The 26,383-nt window shown below is 40.7% G+C and overlaps 1 protein-coding gene across 2 annotated transcripts; it reads left to right on the top strand.

Annotated features, from left to right (window-relative positions):
• The first annotated feature begins 297 nt into the window (after window positions 1-297).
• On the top strand, window positions 298-18,218 carry GJD4 (gap junction protein delta 4). Of its 2 annotated transcripts, none has more exons than XM_065055100.1 (3): window positions 298-1,562; window positions 13,146-13,287; window positions 16,538-18,218. In XM_065055100.1, the coding sequence occupies exons 2-3, from the start codon at window positions 13,224-13,226 to the stop codon at window positions 17,722-17,724; spliced, it is 1,251 nt and encodes a 416-aa protein (XP_064911172.1). In that variant the 5' UTR covers window positions 298-1,562; window positions 13,146-13,223; the 3' UTR covers window positions 17,725-18,218. The 2 variants fall into 2 exon arrangements, with proteins under 2 accessions (XP_064911172.1, XP_005504218.2); XM_005504161.3 differs by having other exon boundaries at window positions 298-12,938.
• The last annotated feature ends 8,165 nt before the right edge of the window (window positions 18,219-26,383 follow it).

Here is a 26,383-nt window from a genome sequence, read left to right as displayed (position 1 = left end):
CACAAATACATTGTGGTTTTCATTTCAGAACCTGAAACTAAATTTGCTGTAAATGTTTTCTGGATTAAGGTTTTCATTATTAACTTTGGTCACCGGCTCAGAAACAAAAAGGTGTAGGAGATGTAATAAACCTGTCCCTTCAAGCATCACTGTCTTAATGGATTATTTTTGTATGTTGAGCCAGCGGGCCATTCATTTGGTCATTTATACATTGATAACTGGATCAATATTTGGAAAAGGCGTCTTGTAAGGGTTTTTTATTCATGCAGCCCAAAGATGTTCCCATCTGCAGACTTGTTGGTATTTCATTTTGTATTTCTATTTATTTCTTTGTAAGTGGTACATGTCATTCTGACAGACACCGTCCTTTGGGACTGAGAACACCGGTAAAGTGCAAAAGGAAGAAAAAGGTCAAATCACCTTTTCCACCTTCCGCAAACCCTATCAGTCTTTCAAATGATACACGTTTTCTAGTGCTAGAAACAGAAAATCCTGTCCCATAGCAGGGTAATGGTATCCTTTTCAATAATTGTAGTTTTTATTTATCTCTCTTATTTTTTTGAGAGTGGGAGAGAGAGATATCAGCATATACGGCTTAGTTTCCCTTAGCTTGTTTAGCTTAGTTTATAATGTAAACTAAACATGTGATAGAAGTACTGTTTACATTTATGGAGTCTTGATTAGACTTTGTTTTTTAACACCTCTTTCTCTACTTCCTGGCTCCCCTAATGCCAGAAACGTTAGATACAACCTCAAGATTAAAAGTAGCAAAAACCTCATCAGAAAAGGGTGACGGTGTATTGGTGGCAGATGACAAAGTGACATCTGGTTGTGTTGACTATATATAAAAATAGCAGTATGTGGGAGCCGATAGAGGAACTGAAAGGGCAGAACGAGAAAAAAAAAAACACAAAGCCTTAACAGCTGAAGCAACAAACGATTTACATTCATACTTTATTGGTAACAATCGTTGCATTTAAATGACATTTAAACTACTGACTAAAATGCTGCATATCACTGCAGACTCGTGTTACTTCTGCTACTATGTGGTCTTCATAAGGACTTCACTCGACCTCACTTTTTTTAGCACTTTCCTCACTCCTGTTTCAAACACACTTCTGTAATCAGAATGTATATATATATATATTTTAGCATGAATTGACAGTTGTTGAAAGCATCTGCCTACCGCTGCAGTGGAGTGTCCACTTACTGTCTTTAACAGGTTCTGAGAAAACAACTCTACATATAAACACAATCATACCTGCGTGAATGTGACTGAGATGTATACGGAAATGTTAGGGCAGTGAGTGTTTTTCTTCTGTTTCTGCTTTTTCTCTGTAGCTGAACTACTTCTTGAGGAAACCACAGACCTGACGAGATATGTAGTAACCACTATTAGAAAATGCTTTAAAAAGGAAACAACATTTAGAAGAGAAGCTACTGATCATAGGGAAACCAAAAGTGATAGCAGACAGAGATTATGATGCTGAAAATAATAGTTTCGTAGTGTGCATGAACCTGCTTTTCTCCGTCCTCTTCTGAGAATCTGCAAAAAGCGACTGGTGAGTCCCAGAACCACGGCTTGAAAATGAGTGAGCGCATTAGCCAGGGAAGCCGTGCTGGAGTGCACTTCTGTTCTCTGGGCTTCGTCGTCAGGTTCTGCCCGTTAGAAAAATAGGTGATAGGATGGCAGATTGAGGAGAAGCAGGTGACAGAGCAGTACAAATAGACTGTATTTCTTACGTTCCTTCTAGAAAGGTTGGTCCAATGCAATTCGATGTGAAAAAAAGAGTTGTTTTTTTCAGGCCCTTTACATAGTATGTAATGTGTTTCAGCATTATTGGCAGAGGCTTTTGACTATTATTAGCTGGAGATACTCTTCAGTGATGGTACACTAAGCAAGCTCCTTGGTGTGCTGATGAGTGACAACAGGATTCCTGCCTTTCCCATGGGTTGTCCAGAATGTCTCAGTTTGTAAAGTTCACACAAGGCACTGGGCACTGTCTCTTGTGATGATGCCAATGGCCTCCGCAGACTGAGAGCAGCAAATAACAAGATGTAAAAAAATTATATTTGTGAAGTACGGTTTCACAATGTACTTAGAGAATTGACTTACTCAATGTACTTACATAGTTTAGTTTCAGACCTGCTTTTTTTTCCTCGCGTCTCTGACACTTAGACTTGGGTGCTGTGGTAACTAATGCAGTAAAGTTTGAAGCTAGAAAATCTTTGGAACTAGCGCTGCTGCCCCCTTTGAATTAACTGAACACAAAAGGCAGATGAAGACTTAATCATGGGACAGGAGGGCTTTGCTAACTGGGCGTTAAAAGTAAGACACCTCCCTCACATAAGAGATTCTGCAGCACACGTAAGTCTAGAGCAAATTCTACTCTATGTTTTCTTGCTTCACTGCCTCCGGGTTTGCATGCCCTTTTATTTTAGACATTAGTATAAACTGTTCTCCATGGAAACGGTATCTTGGGAACTGGCAGCTGCCTTATATTTAAACAATACAGATCATCCTGTGACCACATAGTTCTCTTTCATGTGTTTCAGACAAGCTAAGCATTCTTCTGTGGGAAAAGGAGGGGCCAAAAAGATGGGGATTGGTGTGCTAGAAGGGTCATGAGGCAGAATTAGGTGTGCATAGTTTTAAAATAAACCTGGACATAAAGATGGAAAAATATATCTTCTGTGGTGTTAATACCAAAAGGCATTGATGATATTTGAAGTAGTGTGATGATGTTTGGAGTCTGAGGGATAATTGTCTCCCTTCAATGGGACAGGAGGTGCAGAGTGTATTGCCATAAATCCTGGGAGGAGAAAGACGAGGTTGTACTGACCAAAACGGCACAGAAGCAACACGTAAAATACACCAAATAATCTTGAATATCGTGCATTAGAATTGAAGTACTATCTCAGTGCTGATACACGATCTAGGATTGATGGAAAGTACTGTTGATCCACCTTACTTACATAATTACATCCCATTTCTTTTGTGGCCTTAAAGTAGAAGGTCATCCTGTGTATGCAAAAGCTTAGCTCACTTTGTCAGGTACTAGAATACAATTGATAATATTTGGAGGTAGACTTTACCAAAAAAAGAAAGGCAAAAGGACCCCTGTTAAGAACAAAAGCTGCTGGGAGCAATTTGATGGTGCTGTGGGGCTTCATCAGCATGAGCGTTGTGTAAAGAGAGGGGTAAGGAGAGTCTCCCACTTGTGACACCTCCCGGTATGTGTCAGTGACACTTTTGACATCACAGGGTGGGAGGGTAAGAAGAATTACAGACATACGCCCCCATCCCACCCCCCACCTCCCCAAAAAGTCCATTTGTTATAGTTACAGGAATTCTGCATTGTCACTGGCAGAGTTGTGATCAGAGATGGGAAATTATATTTCAACTTCTTTATGTAGTTGCTTCGCAGAAAAACAAAAATGGTTTAAATAATGTTCAATATTTAACATATTACTGCCAAAAAGTATGTGTTTTACCATGACTCCACAGTCTGAGTGTGCACTTTAGTGTAGGGCACCAAGTCTTAAATCTGTCCTCTAAGAAACTAGAGGATTGATTGTTATATTCTAGGAAAATAGTTGGGTATATCTTGAATATTCTTTTGATACTGTCAGGTAAAGTGATCTTCCAGATTTGCTTGGAATTAAGGCTTTAAATCAATGATTTCTTCAGCTCAACAAAAATAAGTACTACACAGTATAAAGTGGCAGTATTGTCTTCATCTAGAGAAGCTGTGGTCGTGTCTTCAGTGAACAAAGGACTGGCTTGATTTTTCTGCATCCCTGTTTGATAGTGAATCTACTCCTGAAACTCAGTGAAAACATCTTCAGTGTTGCTGACCTGGGAGAGATCTAGACCATGAAATCATTGCTTTTCTGTGGTGGCCTGTCATTATGGCATATCAGAAAGGCTTTCTTTTTCTGCTCTGTTTTGCTGGCATGTGGCAGAACAAAGTTGTTCTGCTCCTGAAAGCACACAGACAGCTAAAACATGCACTGCCTAGAGCTGCGTGCTTGGATAGCTGAGCTCACTTGCGGTATTTTCCTTTTAACTCTTCTTTTAGAAAAAGAAACCAGGGCAAGAAATCAGTCGTGAATTTTCTGTGAAATACAAAGATTCCCAATCAGCATCTAATTTTCCCATTTCAGCTCATGTCAGGCACTGTTAGATACTTGCTTTGTCAACACTAGAGGAGTTGAAACCTCTAAGCCTGGGGGATGAATCACATAATTGCTGAAGGTAGGAAGAGTCAGAGGGGCACATTATGTGAAGTGAAAATTACCGTTGCCAACTTCTGGGCATCGCAATCTGGGGCAGGAATTCCTGCAGGTCACAAATGGCTGTCTGGGGGACTCTGCCACAAACCACTAAATGGAGCAGAAGTCTTTACCTAAGTAAACATAACATTAAGCAGTAAGCAAAAATGTCCTTTTGACTGTCTTCAGTGTGTAGAAACAACAGTGTTACTGTGAGAATGCAGTTTAGACATGTCCTGAAGGACTCACGTTGATTTTCAAATATAACCTTCCGAAGCTGTATATTTTTGCAGATAAATACATTTGATCACTGGAGGAAATGTTAATTGTCTAGATATACATAAACACAACATAACTTGATTTGTCATGTACATTAGAGAATACGGTTATATTCAGGAATGCAGGTATTTGATAATTTATAGGATTGGCTTTCCAGAAATGAAAACATCATGGGCAAATTGAGTGGGTAAAAGTACTTACACAACCATTCTCTGAGATATTTCCTAAGACTTTATGGATGCCCTAAGTATTTTTTTCATATTAAGGGAAATGAAGGCAACAGGAAGAGAAAACAGTAAATAAATACGTACGTATATGCATGCATAAAAAGGGAAAGTGAAATAGCAGTTAGGAGGCACAATATATCCATATATCTACGGCCAGTTGAAAGAACTAATACAATTTTAAAATGTGTCAGGGACACAGTAATTGGTAGCAATTTTGTAGATTAGACTGAAATAGCAAAGTATCTGTCACAATGCAGAAGAGGCAGAAAGGTTGGGCTAATAGTCCTGGTTTGTCTTTGCACACTGTGTTCTTGCCTTGCAGTAGTGATGAAATTTCATTTCTATTATCAGTACTAAAAGAATTTTCAATGAAAGCTGTTTAATGTCTTGGAGTGGGCAAAAGTCACTTTACCCAGGCAAACTGAAGGGTTTTGCTGAGACAAAATTTGGTTGGCTGAAGACAGTTCTTGGATCTAGGGAGAAGCCACCTTTGGAGCAAAGCTTAAGAAGAATAAGTCCAGAACTGCAAGGTTGTTCTGTCTGCATTTGCCCTGGGCACAGTAAGGGGAAGGCTGAAGTGCCATGGGAGTGGTGGGTAGGAAAAAGGAGCATAATCAATTTTTTGGAAAACAGACTGTCAAACTATCATTAAAAAAAAAAAAAATAGGGGTGGTAGAGACAGATTTCTTATACACTTTTATGGGTGAGGCTACTGATATATTCTGTTGGATCGTATTTGATGTATTTGCTGTATGTTTTCTTGCATGTTATAGCCTAGGTTGTGTCTCCAGAAGCTATAATGTTTCTTGGCCTCCTCCAGTAGCACAAACCATGCAGGACTTGAGGAATCCCTCGCTTCTTCACTCCACTCTCCAACAACCAGCTCGTGAGGGATGTCTACAGCAGCGTGTTCTCAAGAGATTTGGTTCTAAAACCTTTGCTAGCTTAAAAACTAGATAGCTGCTACTAATAAAAATAGCTGCTACCAGTATGAAGCCAACAATTCTGTGTATCAGCAGCATCGGCCAGCAGCTCCGTGGGAGGCCGAACACAAGAACGGCACAGGCCGTGTTTCATCTCCCCTTGCCTAAACGGGACCTGAAGCAGGACCGGAATTGGCTTCCATATCTGTTGACATCCTGGGTAAAACTCTTTATTGCTCTCTGCTTTAGCCCAAATGTGACGTTTGATGATGTACCCACCACCTGAGGTTTCCCAGCCCCTGGTCCTGGGAGGTGAGCGGTGCTGGTGGGTCCCAGCCCACCTTGGGGATGGGGGTCCTGCAGGGAAATCTGCTGTGGGGATTCCCATCTGTTTTCTTTCAGTCTCTAAAACATCAGAATAAATCCTTGAGGATCCACAATACCCTTTTGGTGTTATTCTAAAAATTTCAGTGGTATAAGTGAAAGCTGGAGATTGAACTCCTATTGGTTTTACTAAGGACCGAGCCATCAAGCTGAAGTTTATGATGTTTTTCCTCTTTAAAACAAAAAATCCTTATCGATACAATACCTTAAGTCTGAATACTATTGCAGTTTAACAAGGGAATTCCCTTTGTCCCAACAGTCTGTTCTGAGTTCATTAGCGATGGTTATTAAAAATTCTCCTTGGGAGAAAACAGAACAGAAACCATAGGCAACTAGCAAGATGGGTCTGTATTTTAAAGCAAAGATTTGGGGGGGAAATTCAAATAGTGATATTCCCCGTCCCCACAGTGTTACAGAGGTTGGTTTAGTTACAGTTTGTTTAAAATACTGTTTACAAGGCCACATAAAACTAATAGACAGACTATTAGCAAGTCACAGTCCTGTAAATGATATTCTATTTCTAGATGTACATACAGAACTTGTACATCCTGATACTGATTCAAGGAATCTACTAGTTTTTTTCCCTAGTAAGTTGTGAGTATCAACTACAAGGAATATTAGATTTTCCCATTATTGTTCTTTAAAAATGGATGAAGATGGAAGTCTCTTGCTGTGAAAAAATATGATAAAAGCACGTGTTCTTTATAGACAGGTAAGGATTTTGCAATGTAGAGGATACAGCTTTTTGGGGGATTTAAAGCCATATTTTTGACATGTAGATAAGATATAGAAGAATGTAACTTTTGACTTCTGCATAGGAATGAATTTAACTTGAAAATGACATTTCTTCACATGCAAGAAGAAATACACAGTCTGTACCACCTGCAATGATTCCTGAGGTTTAAACTGTATGTGAAATAGAGAGAAAAAAAAAAAAAACACATTTCTATTTTCAGTTCCCCTCTTTCATTTCTGTGTTCATTTAGTCTGTTTTCCATGGTGCCCAGTGCTTGGTTTGAATGACCATGTAGTTGCAATTCGTCTATCCATAGTGAAAGAAAAAGAAGTGTCAGTGTTCAATAACAGAGACAACAGTATAGGTTTTGTTTCTTAAAATGATCAGCCATGAAATACAAGAAGGTGCAAAGAACTCTTATTTTGATTCCACGGTGGCCACCTGTATGTTAAGTTCAGGATGACAGATTTATTTACTGATATGGAGAACCGACACAATTAGCCCTTTTGTTGTGCATGTTGAAAACAGGGATCTATTTGTTCTCCACGAATCTGGCAATGTTCATACCAAAAAGCGATAGCACATAAGTCCTAGATTTACAGCATAATCAGCCAAATATATTATTGCCATCCTCTGTTTATTGTGAAATCTATTTCCCAATTGCTTAAGGCATTTTTCTTACTTAAGCAGTTTCCACAATATTGGTCCACCATCCTTTTTGCCTGCCTGAACACTGCTGGGTTTGGACCCGCCTGAGCAAAGAACTCAGCCTCTCATTAATGTCAGGTGTTGGGCACTGATGAAACGCATTCACCAGCCTCATTGTAAAATACAGGAACCCAAACTTTCCAAACCTTCAGATTTGTACTCGCACTGTACAAAAATGTAAGTGTAAAACTAAGTGTCAAACACTAAGTGCAAAATTAAAAAGAAAAAAAAAGCTGAAACCTGTCTTATACTAGGGGTTTTTTTTGAGTTTCAGCAGAGCAAATTTCAGTAATAATGTCATGTACTAGTGTAGCTACTCATTTCAGTGGGAGTTAAGCAGATATTAATAATATGCTCTTGAAAATCCCATGGACTTACTTTGTACTTTTACCACTTAGTAAAATTAAATACTTTTGAAGAAATTGGCCCTGAGCTCCTGAATGAGAATACACTTCCCATTACTTAATTTCTCTTCAGATCGGTGTTGAAATGTTTAAAGTTCTTGGTTGAATAGCTTTGAGGTTGCTGAACCAAATTCTGAAGGAGAACTGCCTTTTTCATTCCTCTTAGAAGCAGGTTGCCTTTAGAAAAGTGACCTTTCCAAACCTTCAGGTATTTATAGTAAAGGGATCTGTTTGAGGTAAGAGTTAGAATAATCTAAATCACTGAAATAATGCAGTAAAGCACAGGGGTTTTTTAGATTTACTAAATTAGCAGAGGAAGAGAGATACAAGAAGATGTGGGACACTATAGACACCAGGCTTAAGTATCTGAGATGACCAAGCTAGTGGGAAGTTTTCAAGTCCAGTCAATATGAATGGCTGAAAATGAGCTGCTCCGCTGTTCTGGACGTCCTTCTGGACTTTCACACACACGTGCATATGCATTTATACATATCTGAGCCCGGGGAGTGAAAGGCAGACAGAAAGGGAAGGGGAAGAGGGACGAGTTCTTCGAGACTTTCCTAAAAGACCTTCTGAACGATGTCACTTGGGACCGGTGTGGTTGAGGCTGAGCAGTGGGGAGTAAGGAACATGGCGTTGAGGCTCCCCATTCGGTAGTTCGTGATGGAAAACATTCACCACTCCCCTGTCTCGGTGTGTGTGGGCTCCATAGCCCTAATTTTGGAGTTACAGCTTGCTTGCTTTCCGTATGCCTGTATAGCTGCGACAGCTGCTTTGTGGAGAGGCTGCTTTTGAGCGTACTCTGCCTGCAGGGATTATCCGAGTGGCAGACGGACAGAGGTCCCAGGGAATGCAAAGTGTGCAGCGCTGCGTGTGCCTGCGTAAGCAAGGGCTTTCCATGCTGTGCTGGCTCCTCCACGCTCTGTGTGCTGCCCTAGGATTTACACGCATTGTGGGGTTACTTTGAAGATTGTCTGATGTGTTTATGTGCGTGTATACACATTATGTGTGTCTTAAAAAGAACATTTGTTCTGGGCAGCTTTTCCTGCTACTTGTTTGCTGTTGTCCTTCATGGCTAGCTTGTTTTCCTATTCTCACCTTTCTGCTGTATTTTACTGGTTTTAAAAATAAGCCCATCAACATTAATAGCCTTCATTTTAATGTTTACTGTCCCTTCTGAATAGATCCGTTTTTTCCTGAATTTACGGATCACCTGCTGAAGAGTTAGATTTACTGCAAGATTGGTCATCAATACATCATTTTTGCTAACTAGAAAAGTTCAAAATAGATTTGAAAATTGGTCTTTAAAGTGTTAGATACACATCTGTGTTTTTTTCTTTCTTAAACAATAATCTGCCAAAGAACCTGGACTGAAATGCCAAGTCCACTTCACTATTAGGGAAGCTGCTGTGCAAATCACTTTGCTGTAACACTAATTAAATTGGTAGAGAGAGGTTGTTTTATTGTCAGGTGCTGTGTAGGGTGCAACTCCTGTAGTAACTTCCACTTCACTGCACTTAAATGTTGGAAGTGTGGGTGTAGAATGGTTGAGACAGATGTGGTTGGGATTTGCTGTACCAGTGGAATTCCCCTAATACTGAGGGGGTTTTGGTGTGTGATATAGACTGGGCACCCTTCAGGTGTCTCTGACTTGCTCCTGGGTTGGGAAGCCCTGAAATGGCTTAAAGCTGACTGTACGTCACCTCTGAATCTCGTTTGGAGCCAAGGTCTGGGTGAAGTGTCTTTGCTGGGCTTCGTGCCAAGTAACACAGGTCTTAGCCTGGGGACGTGACATGGGTCCACAGTGAGATGCAGTTCCAGCAGTTTGGAAGGTTTCAGTGGGTCACTCACAGTGACCAAGTCACATCTGTGAATTTTTGCAGGATCAAGCCCTGGATCTGTGGCAAGGGGTTAGAAATGTGGACAGCAGTTGTGAATTTTAAAATAGATTTAATTGCATCTTCTTACGTTTCATTGTTGGTCTCTGAAATTTTTCCAGCAGCTTTTAGGACCCCTTCTAAAATCAGACATGATGAGATACCACTAGATTTCAAAGTTTAGCTTTACCCCAAACCATGTCTGTATTTTCTATCTGTCTCTCTTATTTGACTAAAATTCAATGCAAGTTTGTGGATTTGACAACTGAACTTTATTAAAGCCTGGGAATAGTTTCTTTAAGATTGTAGTATTGGAGTGTGTGCAGAGGGATAGGGCTGTGCACCCCATGCTTGTCCTCTGATGAGGAAGGTGGTGCCAACTGGTCGAACTGCAGAGCTGGAGTTCTTCTGCTACTATACTCATATCTGTGATATTGCTCTCCCTTTCTACTTACAGTCTTTACAGATGCACATGAAATGCAGGGAGCAGCTAAAGATAAACAATAAATGAGGGGAATTGTATACTTAATATCTTCAGATACAACATTGCATATCATCAGATGGGAACCCTGGCCTGGTAGGTGGTGCTGAGTCAAGGGGTGAAGGAACTACAGTCTATTTCTTTTTGTACAGACCGAACACTTTGTAATGACCACCTCATCTCGTAGCCTATAGGTGGACAGATGAGAGAGAGACTTGTAGAGCAGAACAGGCCCCTGGCCTGTGTTTTTGTGCTTCTACAGACATGCTGGTGCTTTGAAGGCAGTTTTTGTCCCTGCAGTGCCCCGAGAGCCATGCTCTTTGTTGGCTATGATTATGTTCCCTGCCTTTCTTTTACCAAACCACTCCAGATCACAGCCAAAGGAGGCCTCTGGGTACAATAAATCGAAGTGGGCTCTCAGGTGTCCTGGATGGCTAAGCAGATGGGATCTCCTCCTAATTTGACCTTGGGGAGAGGACACACTACAAAAAGGAGAAGTGTTGGACTGAAGTAAGATATGAACTGTCTGGAAATGCTAAAATAAAAAAGCCAAAGTTGTCTGGAAAAACTAAAACAGAATTTGGGCTTTCTGATGTAAATCCAGCCCTCAGGCTGCACAGTGGAGGGTGGTGTTGCTTGCTTTATTTTAGAAGAAAAGTAGCCATCCTACCTCAGCACATCCATGCTGTGGGATCAGATGTTGTTGCCTGGTTTAGTCCTGAAGGCAACAGTTTGAGGGCTCAAATCCCTAGCTGTTATCCTTTCACAAATGGCAGAAGTCTCACAGCAGCAACGAGCAAGGATATTTTAACTGGCAATATTGACAGAGACAATTTATAGTCTATTGTGTGGATGCAGCTGCTGACCATTCATACCCTGCCGCCATCTCGGCATTCCTGACTCTATTTTTGACAAAGGATGTTTAACCAGGAATGCCTTCATATCTCAGCATAATCTATATCTTGGCCATTTTCGTCTTTTCTCTGTTCCCTTCCTCCAGCTTCCCCTCATTCCCATACATCTCACAGACACACATCTCTGAAAAAAAAAGTGTGTGAAGGAAGTGAAGCTAAAACCACCATCATATACCATAAATACAACTCAGTAGCAGAAGAAATGTTTGTTTGGCAAATATTTTACATAAAAAATCTGAAACCAAGAAAACTCCTGTAGTTACTACTGGAACTAGAAATCTCTTTACACAGTTAATGGATGAAGAGTTTTTAAGTGCCATCCTTTCAAACTCCACTTCCCGGGTTTGCTTAGGATGGGGCTCGCTATGGAAAGAATGCTCAGTGTGTTCTGCCAAGGCATTGCACACCCTGTGAGCACAGAGCTGGGGAGAAATGGCCTTTGTACAGTTACATTGCACTTTATTAAATTATTAGTTTTACCTTTTTTTTTCCAGTAAGTCACGTTCAGTCGTAGCGCTTAGACTAGTCACACTGACCATGAGTAACTCATGTGGTATCAGCACAGAGCTCCCTCTGGCCCCAGGAACAGGGTCGTGGGTGGCAGCAGGCAAGCAGCAGGGTTGCAGTGACAAGTCTGTGCCTGGACTGCTGGCAGCCCTCAGGTGTGAGGTTGTCACGACATCACTTTTCTTCCTTGCTATACCACACGCAGGCTCATTTTTCTTCTGTTTTTCTAGTTACTGATAAGATTTTGTGACAATAAATCTCTGTATTATGTTTGTTCCTATTACAGCACAGACTAGAAAGGACAGAATAACGTGTAATATCCCATATAATATGGATGGATATTGGTAGTAGATTATTTTCCTCAAGGGAATGTGGTACAGTGGGGGTGAAGAAAGAAAGCCGAGAGTCTTTTTCCATGCACAGATTTTTCCTGGGGTACAGCGCAGTCACGCGGAGTCAAGGGCACACTGTGCAGCTGCCCCTCGCAGTCGGGGAGCGTGCACCCCATGGGCTGTCCTGCTCCGGGGAGACAACTGACTCCATCCATTGCTGCAGAGGCTTGCTGGGCTTTCAGGTTGCTGGACAATCAGCCCTAGGCTCTTTTGAATGATGTTCAGAGTACCAAGCAGAGTAGGCAGAAAGAACTGAGATATATTAAAAGTAAGTGACTTGTGACATCTCAAAAAACAGCTTTTTTTATTTATTTAATTTTATTTGATATTATATTTTACTTTTGTTCTTTTTAAAAATTATTTTTATTTTGCTTGCCCTGTTTTTCATCACGCCTGCAGGGAGGCTTGGCCTGCTGGCTGGCTCAGCACACAGGAGAAAATTTGGTGCAGCTGTGATTGACAAGACCATGATGTCCTGTCAGGGAGGCTGCATTTTAGAAATAAATTGCTTTGGGAAATTGCAATGGGATAGCTGCCAGTGAGCTAAACTGAAAGTGTCTTTCAAACATAGGGATGCTCGTCCTTCTGTGTGCCCTTTCCTTCTGTTATGCATCTGCAATTCTCGTGGGGAGACAGAGAAGTCTCCATTATTTCCTGATCTATTATTTTCTTCCCTCTCTCCCCTCTCCCTGTCTTTCAACACCGAAGCATCCCAGCAATGCCAGGAGGCTGGTATGCCCCGGGAGGGTAAGAATAGTCCACAATGGCAGAGATCACTCCTGTTCGTATTTGTCTACTTGCAGTTGTCTGGACAGAGGATCCACACAAGAGGTAAGAGCAATTGGATCCAAGAAGCTAGAGCCTTTTGCAAGACAAACTTACAGCCTTAGGAAGATTTATCCCAACATCTGAAACTAACAGTCCCATTCAAATAATAAAAATAATCATTCATCAATACATTGGTGTGGCTGGGTTTCTCATTTCCATCTTTTATCCTTACCAAAAATTCCTTCCTTTGTTTTTTTTTCTTTATTCCAGATCTAAGTGTAAACTCCTTTGGAAATGCTGACATCATTGGGACATTGGGAGCTGTAAGTGGTGTGAACCTGTTCAAACATGGAGCGCTGGGACTCGCTGGGATTTTTGATTGTCACGCTCAACTATAATGTGACTATTGTAGGTAAGTACTTAAAAAAAATCTCTTATTTCTTTTGCTGTTCCACATCCTGAAGCCACCCAAGTGTCCTACTGGTAATTGACTTTAATACCTAGCTATGCGTCTGTGATCCTTACAGTAAGAACATGTTATTTAGATATGTGATAAGAGTAGTTATTTAGATATGTGATAAGAGTAGTTATTTAGATATGTTATTTAGATACATGATAAGAGTGGTTCTTTTCTTGTTAAATAGATTCCTACTCCCTCTCTGACAGATGTTTTCTGAACTTCATGGAAAAATTCTGGCAAGGTTTTCAAATTTGACTCTTCTTGGTACCAGGGTTTCCAGTCAGCTCTACTGACTATTGTAGGGTTCACAGTGAAAACAGACAGGAGTAGCACTTTATCTATATCACGTAAAGTGAACATATACAATAGCTTTAGTGATTAATTTAAAAGTTTAGAGAAGGGAAAAAATACTCCTCTTTTTTACAGGAAGAAGTTTGTGTTTTATTACTATTGTGGTTAATTACTATTGCTTTTCATTCTTTGATTTTTATAAATAAACAAAGTTCACATGCATTTAAAAAAAAAATACAGTATGGTTTTCCTGAGCTAATAGTAGCCCGAGTACTTTCTTTCCCCCCCCTTTTTTAAATTCTTATTTAATTAAGGCACTGATCCTTTTTTTGTGGGCTACTTTGATCAAAGTGTGAGCCAGAGGAAATCTTTCACAGGCATTCCAAAGACCCTTCACCTCCAGTCGTGGGCAGTTGCTGTAGTTTGTGCTGTGCATTGCAGGGAATATCCAACTAAGCCACAGGGGGGTCAGTGAAGGGGCTTGTTCTAGTACATTTAATCAAGACTGAATCATTAGGGAAGGTGATGTGCGGAGGGGTTATCTCTAAAGTGTATGACATACTAAACAACTTCCTAAGGAACCATTGATTTTTCTTAAGCAGCACTCCCTATTGTACATGTTCTAATTAAAAATTGATAGTGAAATAGCATGTAGTATTTTGAGCCTAATTAACTAATATGCTTCAAATACTTCGGGGTCCTCACAGGGAAAAAATGTTACCTCAAGACGAAACATCGCTTGCTAAAGATGACTGATTCTGTACAGCTTTTTGTATTGACCCACAGTATGTCAAAAGAGAGTAAGAGTACAGCCTGTCCCCAAAATGCAGGACACTGAAAACACTGCAAAACCATAATTAAAGTTCAAGTGATTAAAGATGAAATCAAAAGGCCTCAATTTATTTATGGTTAGATAAGAAATCATTTTGCTAGGAGCAGGAGGTTCCTCTGATGATCTCTCCTGTAGCTTATATATCCTTAACCTTTTCCCGGCAGTTTTTCCTCTTCAGAGGACAGTTTTACTGTTCTAGTCCATAATCAGCCTACTAGTCACAAATGGTTTATATAGGGCATTCAAACTGCATGTGCAGTACAATAAAAGTCATCATACGTGGTTGCAGAAATATTTGAATATTTTAAATTCACACCTACTACAGGAAAATAGCTTTATGGGCAATAGAAAATAATATTGTTCAAGACCATACCTGTAAATATTAATAATGGTATGTCTTATAGAAAAATGCTCTGAGATCTAGATTTTAAAAAGCCTTTAGAATGTGCATTGGTGCTATTTCACAGGCTGCCTTTAAAACCTTGAGTGCATGTGAGAAGTGCGATCGCTATTAATTATTTGAGGTTTTCAGTTTCTCAAACATTAACTCCATATAACATTCTTCTCTTTGGTCACAGAGCCTTGCTGTTTGTCTGTCTGTGGTTACAACTGGTTTCTTAACCATTCCTTAAAGCATAGAATTAATCTTATCATTCTTCTATGTTTTTGTTGTTACTGGTAGTTTGTTTTTTGTTGGTGGTGGTGGTTATGTTGTGGAGTTTTTTTCTTTTTTTTCCCTTTTTATTCCAAAGTGGTTTTTTTCTCTTTTCCTGGCATGTTTGAAAAATATGTGAAATTAAAACAGGGGATTATTAAATTAAGTTACTTTTTAAAAACCACATAGGGAACTAGTGACAGGACTCAAAAGGAAACTTGGGAAATTCGAGTGCTAAACTTAACTTCAGATGTTGGATTTTTCCATTTATTTGTCCAGAATACATGTTTTTGATTTTTGACAAAATAACAGTGTATCTTTAGGCCTTCCTGTCCTCCTCACAAAAAAGATTTAAAAAAAAAAAAAAAAAAATCAATACCTTTATCAGTAATACAGCAGCGTGTGTAACTTTACAAAATTTTTGAATAAAAACCTACCCCAACCAAAAGCCCTCCAAGAAACTGTCAATGACTATACAGTCTCATTTAAAAGACGTGTAGGGTAGCAATGCCTGATCTTTCACTGCTCTTGGTGTAATAGAATAAGGATAAGGCCTGATCTTTCCAACCAAAGTGGATGGGACCAAGCCCTACCCAAAGAAATCATATGAAAAAATTCAGGGAAAGATGAAGTAAGCAATGTATAAAAATACCAGACTTGTAAGGCTTCACTTGGTGTTGCTGTCAAGACAGAGGGAGCTTTTGGTCTGAAGGGAGAGAGAAGCTGCACACTACGGTGAACAAAGTTTGGAAGACGTGATTAAGATGGGTAACCAAAGGAGCAGCAGAGAGAAGTCACTGGGGTTCACATGTGCAAGGAAATGTACATTGGTAGAACATTTTGCATAAGCTTGCTACTAGCACCTGTTAACTAGCTCACTAGTAAATGCTGGTCTAGACACAAGAGAGAATTTGTTTTCTATAGTAAACTTTATGTAAAGTTTCATGGCCAAGACCAAGAACAAATACTATGTCATGGAACAATGTTTTTTATCTAGAAGGATTTCATTCTCTGTTTGCAGATCTATATTATTGAAATAGGACAAAATTCAGGTGCAGAGGTATGAACCCAATAGCAAGGAAGAACTGTACGTGAAATGGGATTATTAACTCAATTGTGAGCTCTTTTTATCAGATTTGGACGTGTTCACAGTGTTTTTGTTAAGCTGAGGTTCCGGTTGGCATGGCTTATCTTGTGTCAAACTCCAATACTGTCAAATCTAGATGAAGGTTATGGAATGTGTCAGCTAACACATTTTCACATGAGTTTCAGTCAAAACAAAGCCAAAGAGGAGCTTTCAGGAGGGGACACTGAGTACAGAGGCTATGTCTTCAAATTCCTTGTGTATAGAGAGACTATCACTACATTATCTATTTTCCTTTCTTTCTCAGTGCTCTGACTCTCTTTCTTCCCTTCTCTTCCAGGAAAGATCTGGCTAACGTTAATAATTCTGCTGCGGATGGCAGTGGTAGTGTTAGCAGGCTATCCACTCTACCAGGATGAGCAGGAGCGCTTCGTCTGCAACACCCTGCAACCAGGATGCTCCAACGTTTGCTATGACTTGTTCTCTCCTGTATCTCACTTCAGATTCTGGCTCATTCAAACTGTGTCTATCCTGCTACCTGATGCTGCATTCAGCGTTTATGTTTTGCACAAGGCAGCTATGTACATTGTAAAAATGCACTGTTTGGTGCATGGGTACAAAGGGAATAAAGGTTTATCAAGCCCCAAAGACCTAAAGGAGCTCTGTAGAAGTGCTCTTGTTAATCAATTAGATTGCAGTGCAGACAGCCTAATTGTCCTTAATTTTTCTGGGGCATATACAGTTCATCTTTTTTTTAGGACACTGCTTGAGGCTGCCTTTGCAGCTGTCCAATATTTTCTTTTCGGGTTTTTTGTTCCTGAGCGTTTTTCCTGCTACCATTCACCTTGTACAAGCACAGTTGACTGTTATATCTCCCGGCCCACTGAGAAATCCATCATGATGGTTTTCATCTGGGGGGTCAGCAGTCTGTCCTTTCTGCTTAGCCTTGCTGATCTTGTCTGTGCCCTCCGAAGGATGACAGCAAGAAACCAAAAGAACAAGCTACTGGCAAACCCCCACGTAGAGGATGAGTGCGTTTTAAATCTTCCCCCAGTACAGCATGGTAGCTCTTCTCCACCTCAAAATCAAGACTGTCCCATATCAAATAGCAGCCAGACCACTGATGGCTCCTGCTCACTTCTTTCTGAAGAGGAAGAAGAGGCTGTTCTTCATCCTGAGGTGGTCTCTCAGCAAACTGCCAGCACTAACCTTAACAGCAACAGCAATAAGCCCGGTATATCAGGAGATCTTGCTGTTGAGCAAGACAGCACTGAAGAACCCTTGTGTGCTGGTGACCACCACGGAACGGCATGCAGGCGAGCCAGACCCAGGCTTCAGCAAGACTTCATTAAAGACACGGCCCTGACTTTGAGACCTCAGATGAAGTCTCACCTTGGAGTTTCTTCCTCTGTAGTTCAGAGCAAGCTTTTAGGACACTACCCTTCAGCTGAGCTAAAAAACCCTGATGCACAATCAAATTATAGCAGTACTAGTTGCTTGAGGTCAAAAAAGTCAGAGTGGGTATGAAGCCTCCAGTGAACACTACCCTGTGACCCTGGCAGAACACAGCATTGCATCACTGAGGAGGTTTCAGATAGTTTCAGCTGGATCCCTCGGCTGAGGTTATGCTGCAGAGACACTGCTATGCTGTGTTCCTCCATGGAAGAGGAAGCAAAAAACTTGTATAAGAGTTTGAAGGATATTGCATTAAGGGAACTGTTCTTTGGAAAATGTAACAACTTTATGTTTCTCAGAGTGTAATTTAAAAAGCTGTGGACTGTCACTGATGTGACTGACCTTGTTTTCCAGGAGTACGTGTGAACACTTTTTTATCCTAACCTAGTTTTTTGCAAAAGATTGAGTTTAGGAAAGGTGTGACTTTTAAACACAGTTGTACATTGTCTACTGTCAGAAGGTTAATTTATCTCCTCATGCTAAATTCTCTAGGCCCTCTCTAAGAAATATACCCAAGCAAGAAGAGTAGACAGTGAATAAAATAAAAATATATGTTTTGTAGTCAAGTTAATGTGTAAAAATACCCTTGGGTCTTACTGATTGAAAGCTATACCTATGCTGGTTAGCAATACCATGGCAATACCTTTCTCTGACCCTGAGATAACTCCGTTAGCTTCCAAAATAGGGTGACCGCACCCAGATTGTCTGTTGAGAGCGGTCCCGTGCTGGAGAGCTGCTGAGAAGGTGAGCAGGAGGTGCAGGGGGTGTCCCAGCAGCTGGGCAGTGCAGGTGCCTGAGCTCCAGTGCCCCAGCTCTGGCACTACTCACGGTGCCCTGGTGTAGATGTCCTACTGACGTGCCTGCAGATGTTCTGTGTCTCAACCTGAAATTGTAACACTAGGCTCTGGATTTCAGCAGGGGGGTGAGTCACCTGACCTGTTTTAGGTATCTCTGAAGGTAAGATGAGTCACTTTCTAGATATACCTATTTCTCCCACAGTGTGATTATCTCAGACCTGGGCTTAGGAAAAGTGGTTTATACCCCAAGAGAAGGATATAGCGGCAATGTCTATATCAAAGTACTCAGCCTCTTTGTCTGATAGACTTCTTAATGCTAATCATTTGAAAATGTGTCTAAATTGAGTGAATCACAGATTTTATTACTGTCATGCTTTGTGCTTTCTTTGAGTGTTAATTCTGTTACATTTACATAAGCGTGGCCCAGCACTGAAGCACATCAGTGCATGAGCTGAGTTATCTTTTAGCTACAAGCCAGTGGGGATTGAAGGTTGCATATACCTGCAGATCACCAGTGGGAGTGGATGTGGAGGAGCATGTACTCAGATAAATGTACTAGTGGTAGTGTCTTACAAAACGTTATTCAGAGGGTGGCAAGAGCTGGTATTTGTAGATGCTGCTTGGAGCTGGAGTAGCTCCCTCTCCATTTAGACCCATACAAAGAATAAACCACACACAGATACAGTTTTGCTCTTACTCTGCTGTATGACAAGTTTCTGTGATAGCTCAATGACTGGCTCCTCTGTGCAGAATATCAAGGGACAACAGCTTTCACATTGTTCTTTTTCTCTCCTGTGGATGCAAAAGTCTTTAAGACAGTTTGGCTTGTAACATCTGTGTATAATTTCTCACTGATGCCAGGTAAAGGCTAGCACTTAATTATCCCTCATCTTCTGTATGCCCTCAAAAATTAGGTAGCTTAATAGATGGACAGAACTGCTCTTTGGATTGGGAGGCAGAACGTACTTTGGTCTGCAAAATACTTTGTGATCCTGAGGTATGCTACAGAGGTTTTTAATTACTACCTTCTAAGTAAATTTTTCCTCTCTATTAGCTATGTTTGTTTCTTTTATCATGAGTGCTTGTTGTATGATTTGTCATTTCCAGGGTAGGAGCAGCATTAATTATTAAACTTATCATAGGCAGAAAACTATTAAATATTTAAACTTCTCATCCTCCAAAGCCTCTTAAACTGGGCCTGTGCTGATTACACATACCATGACAAAACATTGCAGCAATGAAACCTCTTTTGAGTCATTGCATCTTCTCAGCTGCCAGAAGGAATGCAAGGAACAGATGTGGATTCAGTGTATCACGTACATCCCTCGGCGTAAGATATAAATAGGGTAGGATAAATAATAAATGCGTTGTGGCTGGACACAGTTTGCTTTTTTGTGTCTGTAGCTAGACATCTTTTCATGGCTAAAGAGTCTCATTTCACATCAGAAAGATCCTCTTTGTGCCTGAAATGGAAAATGGAATTAGTGAACTTCTTCCTTATTCTGTTTGCAGTTTCTTGTTGTGAAATTGCAGCATTTGATTTGTGCCACTCAGCTGCAGACCTGGCTGCTTGTAGGACTTGTGGACCCTTTGATTTGTAATTCAGAGTCAGTGTAATAAGCACTTACTGTGTTTATAAAACCTGCATACTAAAAGAGCTGGATTTATATGGGATTTTCACTGGGGACTGAATAGAAGCTTCTGGCGTCCACGACCTATTCTAAGGGGATGTCTCTGAGTCTCTTCTAACAACTATTTCCAAGTCACATTTATTAGTTACAAAGACATGGTTTTACAAACTGGGTGGATCTACTAGCAAGGAAAGATGTGCAAATGTGTTTGAACTGTTCTGAGCTTCCACAGCTCAAGCAAATGAGATCATTGGTAGGGGTACCTGCAATGGGGATGAGGAGGTGGGAAACAAGATCTATTTTGAAAGAACATAGAGGATCGTCTCTAATTTCTCCTTATATTCAATATCACTGAATGATAAGGTGCAGTGAAGATGTCTAGATCTCCTAGAAAGAGTGAATAAAGGAAGTAATAGATGAGCAAGGAAGAAACAAGATTTTCTGCTATGTAGGCAAAGATTTAGTATTTTAAATTTGTGAATTGGTTGCATAAGTCCTTCAGAATGTATTTCATACTCAGAAAAATGTTACAAAATCTGCTTGTTAAGTTTGCCAGACTGTCTTTAAATCTTTTCTTAACTCATCTACTTCAGAAAAGCTTTTCTGAAGATGTGCTGAAAACACATTACTCCTAATCCTGCCCTCGGGAGGCTTTGTCTTGCATTCAGACAAAGCTGCCATAGCTGCAGCGGGTACAACTTGCACCCTGAGATGGGTTTATGGAACAATACATGAGCTACATGTATTGCTCATCCAGCCTCGCTGGTCCTGAATATGAAACTATACAGAAAACAGCTGGGATCCCTGGAAATAAGAGCTGGACCCGATCAGGAAATCTGTGGTAAAATTTCTGTTTTCACAGAGGAAATATTTTTTTTATTGAAAAGTTATAAAATGCCTCAAGAGATGTTGTATTCTTGGTATCCTTAGCTGCATCATAGCACTTCTCTTACTAAATTAATATCTGCTAGGTTACTGGATACCCAGAATGTACATGTTTACCACGCAGCAAAATCAAATGTCACTGTGAGTTTCTGCAGTATCAGCCTGATTAGAAGAAAAAAAAAATAATCATTTTTTTAATCCTAGATAAGACAGTTTAAAAAAACTTATTTCTAAACAAAATTTTTAAAATTCTTTTTTTTTTTTTTTAGTTTGGAATATGTATTTAAACACTGAAATAGAAGCAAAACACCAAGTTTCATTCAGTTATAATCGCTTTCTCCTCTTTCCACACACTCTAGGTTGGGTCACTTTGATTTACTCTCATCAGCATAATGGTGAGCTGCATCTCTTGTGAAATACACTGTAGACAGGTGTCTAGGGAATGCAGGGTTTCCCACTAGCAGCAGTTGTTCTCCGCAAGTCTCTCAGTTCAGACCAGAATAAGTATTAAATCTGAATTTAGCAATGTACAGAGATCCTTAGTGTATTCTTTCAAGTTATTAAAATTATCTGCCCTTGTGTGATAGATCATTATTGCAGTGATTATCTTCCTAGAAGGGATCATTAAAGAGGATATTAATTGCACATTATTTTATTTTAATGTCATTATTACAATGGAGAACAGATAAATTATTACTGCTTGTAGTATTTTAGGAAAATAAAGAAATGCATCTCCAAAAATAGGAAAGTAGAATAGTTGAAGAGGCTGTTCTTTAACTTCTGTCTTTTGTACTAGTTTTAATAGCCCGATGTTCAACTGATAGAGAAGTGATTTTACAATGTAATGCTCTTACATTGTAATTTTGTTGCTAAAACGTTCTGCAAATTAGCTGATCTCTGTTCAAAGTCGTAGCATGAACTCTTGGCCTGCGAAGTGCAGCAATACCAGCCCTGAAAATGAGTTCACCGAGGCAGAAATCTCATCAGAAGGTATGAATTGTGTCTCTGTAACTACAATTATCTAGCATCCATGGAGTTAGCTTACAACCACAACCTACTTCTCTAGCTGTTGCCTACTCCAAATTCCCCTTCTATTTTCTTCCATTTGGGCTTGGCAGGCAGAATGTCCCAGGCCATGGCCATAACTATAATTTAGTTATGGGAGTACATGTACAGTGCTAACTCCAAGGGCTGTTTCATGATTCTGTGCCATTCACGAGGTGGCAATACCAGGAGCTGGAGATGTGTCTCTAATTCAGGTTCTGTAGCTAAGGCTTTGGGTTGAGCAGTGGATTAGCTTTGAAAAGCTTTCACTGATCAACAATTTATGGAGTGAAGATGATGTCAGATTCTGAGCTTTTCTTCAGAAACACAAGTTTACATATGTAAGTCTTCAAGAAAGATGGAGGACTTGGGGTCAGCAATCAGAAGCAAGTCCCTTCACTTCTGGCTGCCCTATGTGTGTAATATTTATTTTGCATGTGGGACTTTAGGGACCACACACCGGAGTGTGTTTGGGGATTTTCTTTCACTGAATGTGTTGCTTCTGGCAAAGAAATAACAACAACTAAAAGAAATGGAAGATTTTGACCTCGCAGAGTGAAATTTTCTTTGTGATTTCCTGCCTTTTCCTCATATTGAAGATAGGCGTGGGGTTTGTTTGTTTGGATTTTTTTGTTTTGTTGGGTTTTTGTGTGTTTTTTGTTTGGTTGGTTGTTTGTTGTTGTTTTTCAGAAATGGACAAGATGCTTATAGAACCTCATGGGGCTTGTTAAGCAATGCCTGCCTTATCCCTCACAAATTAGGCACCCACTTAGACACCCACTCCTGCTCACTTCTCTACAAGTCCATGTGAGTGATTCTTATTTCTGGCAGACCATATACAGGGCAATCAGCTCCTTCTTTCCAGTACCTGCTTTTTCCCCAAAGCTCTGTGCTATCCTTGAAGGCATAATTATATTTATAATTAAAGCTAGGCAGATGTACAACTCCTGTATATGCTGGCTAACAAATCCAAGCTTTTTTTCAGCTTCAATAAGCCTCTTTCTAAAGCCTTTTTCTGAAACATAAACATGGAATAACATAGTTTACTAGATGCAATGCATTGATAGATATCTGTATGTACAGGTTCACCAGCGACATTCACATATATCTTGGTGCTCAGCATGGAAGGAATTCTGATCTTTGAATGACTGGAGAAAACCACAGAATGTGCATTGCAGCCCCACTCCTGTCTCCCACCAGTCACATGGAACTGATCCCATGGAGCACAAACTTGTATGAAATTCAAAAGGTGACCCTAAATTAAGGAATGATCTAAACACAGATTTTTTTTTTTTTAATGAAGATAGGTAGGCAGGTAGGTAGATGGGCAGTTAGACAGACAGATACTCTGACAGACACGGTAACAATTATCCACCTCATGGACTGGAGACAGGTGAAACACAGAGCTACTTCAATTTAGAAGAAATTAATCTCAGTTTTCAGAGTCTGTAGTAATAAAGGTAAGGTTGAACGGAGCTTTGAACAGCCTGGTCTTGTGGAAGGTGTCCCTGCCCATGGCAGGGCTTGTTAAGCAATGACAGGATGGTTAGAACTATATAGTTTTAAGGTCTCTTCCAACCCAAACCATTCGATGATTCTATGAAATGTGCAAATAAATAGGGAATAACTTCTCCAAATTGCTCATGTCTGAGAAACATATTTCCTGACTTCTGATCAGAAATATTGACAACCCCTTAGAGCAACAGTCTCATGTTTCCTGTTTAGTTAGCGCTCTGTACTTCAGCAAAAATTCTTAAAATGGTACCAGCATGGTTTAAACTTGGTAACTGACATTTCATTCCTCCTCAGGATGCTATTACTTTCACACACACACAAAAAGGGAGTTCATTATAACATCTGAGCAGCTGTTTTATTCTTGTGTGAGATTCCTAGAATATTCCTACAAGGCTCACTTCCAGAAAAAAATTTGGCTCAGTACACTTCACCTTTTGAGAAGTTTTGCTAGTATAACCCGAAGATCCCACAAATTAAAGATAAAGGCTTCAGCAAAACATTTAGGCTGTTCACTTCTGTTGAAACGCTTGTTGATACCAGTGGATAATATTCTTGTTGTGCAGGACCTCAGGTCCAGACTACTAGAAGCTGGGCACTAGCTCAATTTAAATATTGTCCCACACTGCTTCTGACAACAAATTCTATACAAATTTAGCCCTAGTTTTGGAGTGTATGCATAGAGATCATAAGAACAGTTCAGCTGGGGCACCAAAATACAACTTTGAGGACTTTCCAGACCATACAAAGCTGCCCACTGCAGCCCTGCAGGTCCCTGCCAATACAGACTGAACTCCTTAAACATGGAGTTTCTGTTGATTCATGAGAAATTAGTAGGTTAGTTGAAATGAATCCACGCTTTACGGCTACAATGAGGAACTGTTGCAAAGCTAAGGCCATCTTGCAGAGCAACCGTTCATTAGGTGTGTAATACAACTGCACGCACACCTCTGTGCCTGCCAAGTTAACAATAGATAAATTTATCTGGACTGGAGAATCAATAGGATCTCCCTTGAAACTGGACTTGATCAAAGACCTCGCTTACCATCTCAGTGAGGGCTGGGCTCCCTCGGTTGAATCTTCCCTGCAATTTGGCACACCACCATGCAACATGCATTTAAGTGTTTACAGGAATTATTTTGTAGAGAGAAAGTGCTAGTTAAGTGTCAGCTGCTTCCAGTTTTGCCAGTCTCTTTCTATTCTGCCTGCCTTGATGCCAGGAGATGTCTCATGGTGCAGAAGGCTGTGGTATTCCACTATACCAGCTGCACCCCATGTGGGCCTGCCCCAGCTGCCAGCATCCGTCTCAAAAAGCAGCAAGGTACAGACTCCCCCACCCACCCTGGAGTACCACTTGCACCCTTTTCAGGATCTTTGTCAGAGTGTGTTTCCAAAAATGAGGCAGAACTTGTTTACCAGACCACCTGTGTTGCTGTACTGGTTGTATCTGATTGTGTATCTTCACTTTCCAGCTTACCAGCAGAAGCCAGCCAGAGCCACATGGTTACTGAAGAGGCAGGATCCTGGTATGAAAGATGATCCAGGAATTGGGAAAATGTGGTGATAAGCATGGTCTTTAGCTGCATAGGAAGCATTTCCTCTTGCTGTGCTTCCCCTCTTTGCCTGTCTTTGCCCCATTACTCTACATGGCACTCGTGCCAGGATGAGATGGGCATCCTTGAGGCAAGCAATGGAAAATGCATATAGGCACTATCCACCTCCTGGATCCCCCAGCCCCCTCCAACTTTGTCACAGGCCAGCCTGTCTGTATCCTGGCCTAACCTCCTGTATGCCCCAAACTGTGGTAAATCCATTTTCCAGAAGCGATTTCAGCCCCTTGATTTCGTGCAGGTTTGGCAGTAGCTCTTACACTGGCGATGTTTTCTGTCCATCCAGAGCCACCTCTTAGAGTCCTTTGTGTTTACCAGAGCTCAGGTAGTTATTTTGGGGAAGGTGGTTCCCATTTGTACGTCAGTCTCTGATAATTTGAAGCAAATGCCACCAGGAGGGGTGGAAGCAGTGATGGAATGTAGTGTGGGTGACTGAAAACTTCAGGAAAAGCTGCTCTGCTTGCAGCCCTAGGCCTTCTGCAGATCTGGGGTGATCTTAATTGGCTTCATTGGCCAGGCTTGTATGTGAGAGAAAACCCTTTGCAAAAACTGCTGTAGACCATCAATACAAAGTCAAGCATAGACCAAGAAGCTTTACTGGAAGAAAACCTTACCAGAGACAGGCCTGCAAACATGACCCTGTTTTTGAAATCACTTTTATACATTTTTTCCTGTTATAAGGAATTTGCTTTGCTGTTAGGTCTGTGTTGTCTGTGCGAGTGCTTGGGCAGGCAGCTGTCAATCTTGCTTTGGAGACTGATCTTAAAAAACAGAGTGAACTTTGTCCTTCTTTTGAAGACTTGTATATTATTTAGGTCCAAACACGTGGTGGTGTTAGTCTGAAGAGGTTTACAGCTGGGAAGACTTTTAATTACTTTGACATTTTCTTTAAAAAAAAAAAAAATTGTGGCTTGCTGTCAGGTGCCAAGTTCCCTTAAGGCCTAGTGAACACCAGGAGACAGAGCCCCATCTGTCAAACGCCCACCCATGGCCAAGAGGAATGGAGAGCTTGGGGGTGATTTTCAGAAAGTGCTTCCTCTTGGCTGACAGTTGTGTAAGAACGGGAAGCTCCACAGCCCACGGGTCTGGCAGGCACCCAAGCCTGGTCCCTGGACCACGGGCTGCCTTCCGTCTCCCCTTTGCCATCAGATGTTGGTGAGCGTGGGTTGGGCTCAAGCAAGGCAGGAGGCTGCATCTGTGCCAAGTATCAGGGCTAGGACAGGTCTCACACAATGTCTGAAAATGCCAGACT

This window comes from Columba livia, chromosome 2, assembly GCF_036013475.1.
Source record: "Columba livia isolate bColLiv1 breed racing homer chromosome 2, bColLiv1.pat.W.v2, whole genome shotgun sequence".
In the NCBI taxonomy this organism is placed as follows: Eukaryota; Metazoa; Chordata; class Aves; order Columbiformes; family Columbidae; genus Columba; species Columba livia.
The sequence above is the reverse complement of the archived record's forward strand: the minus strand, read 5'-3'. Positions and strand labels throughout refer to the sequence as shown.

What these genes read in the sequence shown, in the direction of transcription:
- GJD4 (XM_065055100.1), top strand. Translation starts at nt 13,224, where the DNA reads ATGGAGCGCTGGGACTCGCTGGGATTTTTGATTGTCACGCTCAACTAT. An exon ending in CTATAATGTGACTATTGTAG is followed by an intron (nt 13,288 to 16,537) that starts GTAAGTACTTAA and finishes CTTCTCTTCCAG; the next exon opens with GAAAGATCTGGCTAACGTTA.